Source organism: Benincasa hispida, chromosome 3 (assembly GCF_009727055.1).
Source record: "Benincasa hispida cultivar B227 chromosome 3, ASM972705v1, whole genome shotgun sequence".
Taxonomy (NCBI): Eukaryota; Viridiplantae; Streptophyta; class Magnoliopsida; order Cucurbitales; family Cucurbitaceae; genus Benincasa; species Benincasa hispida.
In genome coordinates, this window is record NC_052351.1 from 6266734 (window position 1) to 6270172 (window position 3439).

Here is a 3439-nt window from a genome sequence, read left to right on the forward strand (position 1 = left end):
AATAAATTTGAATTTTGGGTTGGTAGGGTAATGGCGTCCATAGCTTTCTCCCTATTTAACATTTAAATGCATGTAAAAGGAAAGCACTCAAAATAAAGGATGCCTTTTCTGTTCTTTTCTTGCATCTAATGTGTGTTCCTTTTTCCTCCCAAAAAGGAAAAGGAAAGTGCATCTTTTTCCCAACTTTCCCAGCAAAAGAAAGGAAGATATTAGATATATACATATATAGAATATTATTATTTATTTACTTTTATATATAAAGGACTTAATTAAAAGTCTTCTTCACTATAATTTTCTATAGGCCTTTTTATCTCTTGTTTCCTTAGGTCAAGGCCCCACTTTTCCAAATTAATAAAACATGAAATTTCTAGTCTGCCAAAGCTTTGTTCACATAGATAAAGAAGAATCTTTTGTATATATTGAAAAGAGAAATATATATATCCCCCATATCAAAACTTGCTTTTTTTTTTTTATCATATATTTGCAATATATGAAAGATACTTGTACACTTGTCCATAACACAAAAATTCAAGTTTAATATTAAAAAAGAAAAAACCCCCCAACAAAAGTTGATCACCACACAATAGATTTCAACCATAAAATGAGGCTTTTTGGAAGAGGGATATATCAACAAAGCCCCTAACAAAAGCTCTCAACTTTAAGTATCAATGCAACTTTTTCACTACTTAAAAAAAATTTCAAAAAGTTGAGTCTTTAAAGACGAACAATCCAAAAGATAGAGAGAGAAAAGGAAGAAATTAAAAGAAAAAANAAAAAAAAAAAAAAAAAAAAGAAGAAGAAGAAGAAGAAATATGTGAAACTTAAACAAGAAGAAGGAGACCAGATGCACTATTTATTCCTAAACTTGAGAATATAATCTATTTTTTATGCTCTCTTTTTCTTTCATAAAGAATGGAAGACTAATCAAGAGGGGAAATTTCCAATAAGAATAAGTTTTTGATCTCTTTAAGTTTCTACCAAAAGTACCCATCAACCAATATCACTCCTTGGATTAGGAACTACTTTTCAGATACTTTTTTTTTTTAATTTCAAAAAATAAAAATTTCCCACTTCTTTTTCCTTTTCCTTTTCTCTTTATTGATAGAGAATCTGATGATGACATGTAGCAAATGATGTATATATGTATATATATATATATATAAAAAGAGGAAAAAAAGGGCTCATTACCCAGTCAGTCATTCACTCTTTCCCACCATATCAATTTGACTAATTGGCGTCTGTTTTGTCCCATTGATTCTCATGTTTTACTGCTTTATAAATTATAAAGCACTTTCTTTTTAAGTACTTTTTACCTCCATTACCTCCACCCATATATAAACCCATTTCCCTATATGTCCTCTCTGCACAACACACTTGCAAAAAACAGAATAATTTAGGAAAACCCCTGAATTCTCTGTTTCTCTCTGTTTTTACATATGGCTCAGGTTCATAGTAGCAACAGCGATGGAATTAAGCTTTTTGGCACAATGATTCATTTACAGAACAGAAAAATGAAGGAGGAACCGGAGAAACACGGCGGCGGTGCAGGTGATGAAACAGAGATGAAGAGGCCAGAAAAAATTATTCCATGCCCAAGATGTAAGAGTATGGACACCAAATTCTGTTACTTCAACAATTATAATGTTAATCAGCCTAGACATTTCTGCAAGGGTTGCCAAAGGTACTGGACGGCCGGTGGGGCGCTCCGGAACGTACCCATCGGAGCCGGTCGCCGGAGAGCCAAGCCGCCGCCTAATTGCCGGACCCTTTCCGGCGAGCTGCCAGAGGATTATGGGCAGCTTTACGATGCGGCTTCTGGGATTATTCATCAGCTTGAATTAGATACGGTGGAGGGGTGGCATCTCACGGTGGCGGAACAGGATTTTACTCAAGTTTTTCCTTTCAAACGGCGGAAGATTATCGGTCAACACGGTCAAACGTCTTAACCTTTTTTTTTTTTTTTTAATTTTCCTTTTTGTGTCGATGATTTTATGTGGAAATTATAGAGAGATGTAGTGTTTTAATTAATTACTGAAGATATGATAATGTAAATATTTATCTGTGTGGTTAAGGCTAATGATCCGATCCGATGATTCATATTGCTGGATGGGCGATGTGGGGGTTGAGATAATGAGGATTAATTTTCAAATTTGCAAGGTTTATGAAGTGGGCAATCCAAATTAATGATAATTAGTTTAGCGTGTGATGCACGGCGGAAGGAAATTTACAGCTCATTTATAAACATACGTAAAGAAAAAAAACGAGAGAGAGAGAAGAAATCGACTTTTTGATTAATTTCACTTTTTTTCCCATTAAGGACTGAGCATTGACAACTAAGAAAAGGCTTTTAGAAACCTTTTTACACCAATTTACTTCAGCAATTCAAATATATTTTTGACAATATAATCATATAGTTTGTTTTATATTCATGATTGAATATGAAACGAGAAATATTTAGGTGTAGTCTAGACTTTATCTAAGTAATATGTTTCTCATCTTTCTATCTACAAAAAAACAAATATATATTTTTTTAAAAAAAAAAAACTTATCATGTGACCGTTTTTAATTGAACTCACATAGAAAGGACCATATGGTGTAGATAGGTGAAGTTCGTACTAAACTTAAGTTTTTTTCATATGAATTCACATAGAAAGGACCATATGGTGTAGATAGGTATAGTCCGTACTAAACTTACGTTTTTTCATATGAACTCACATAGAAAGGACCATATGATAGAATTAAGTAGCGTACAGTGGAATTGAACAATAACATCTCACTTCTTCAAATCTCATCCTACCTCCATAAAAAAGTAAATTAATAAGTTGGTGTTTTGTTTTTAAGGTAAAAGTGGATATTTAAGTGATCGGATTGCTAAAATGTCATAGATTACAACAATGGGAGGAAAGTAGTCATGGAAGGAGAGAGACAACCTTATGCGGACTGATAAAAGAACAGTTGATTTTTGTTTCATATTCGTATAGTTTGAATATGAAATCACATAGGACCATAATACATCATCATCTTACTACAAAAAGAAAAAAAAAAAAAAAAAAAAAGCTTCTTCCGACAATAATCTCGTCAACACCTAAAAAAGCATCGACACAGGGTCTCTACGCCAACGCCAAAGCTGGCATCGGCATGTAAGGGCTATCCCGACGCCAAATAGTAAGGTATTGGGAGAAAGAACCCATCCCGACGCCTAATCAAAGACGTCAAGATATAAGGTCTTTCTGGACGCCTCTTAACAAACCTTACTTCCCTTCCCCAATTCTTTTAGTTTTGGCTGCCGCGACCCTCCTGCGCAATTCTTCCCTCGACTCCCTGCGATTCTTTGCCGCGTGAATGCCCTCCGGTAGCCATAGCGCTTTGTCAGCATCGTTCATCCAGTGCTCTCTCCCATTCGCCATTGGTCGCTGCCGTTCATCCCTCTATCCCATTC

General features: G+C 34.8%; 1 protein-coding gene across 1 annotated transcript; it reads left to right on the top strand.

Moving 5' to 3' along the window:
- The first annotated feature begins 1212 nt into the window (after positions 1-1212).
- Positions 1213-2162, top strand: LOC120072897 (dof zinc finger protein DOF1.5-like). The gene has a single exon (XM_039025429.1). The coding sequence runs from the start codon at positions 1437-1439 to the stop codon at positions 1944-1946; it is 510 nt and encodes a 169-aa protein (XP_038881357.1). The 5' UTR covers positions 1213-1436; the 3' UTR covers positions 1947-2162.
- The last annotated feature ends 1277 nt before the right edge of the window (positions 2163-3439 follow it).

Bases quoted from the DNA above. Each gene is read 5' to 3' on its own strand.
- LOC120072897 (XM_039025429.1), top strand. From the start codon at position 1,437: ATGGCTCAGGTTCATAGTAGCAACAGCGATGGAATTAAGCTTTTTGGC.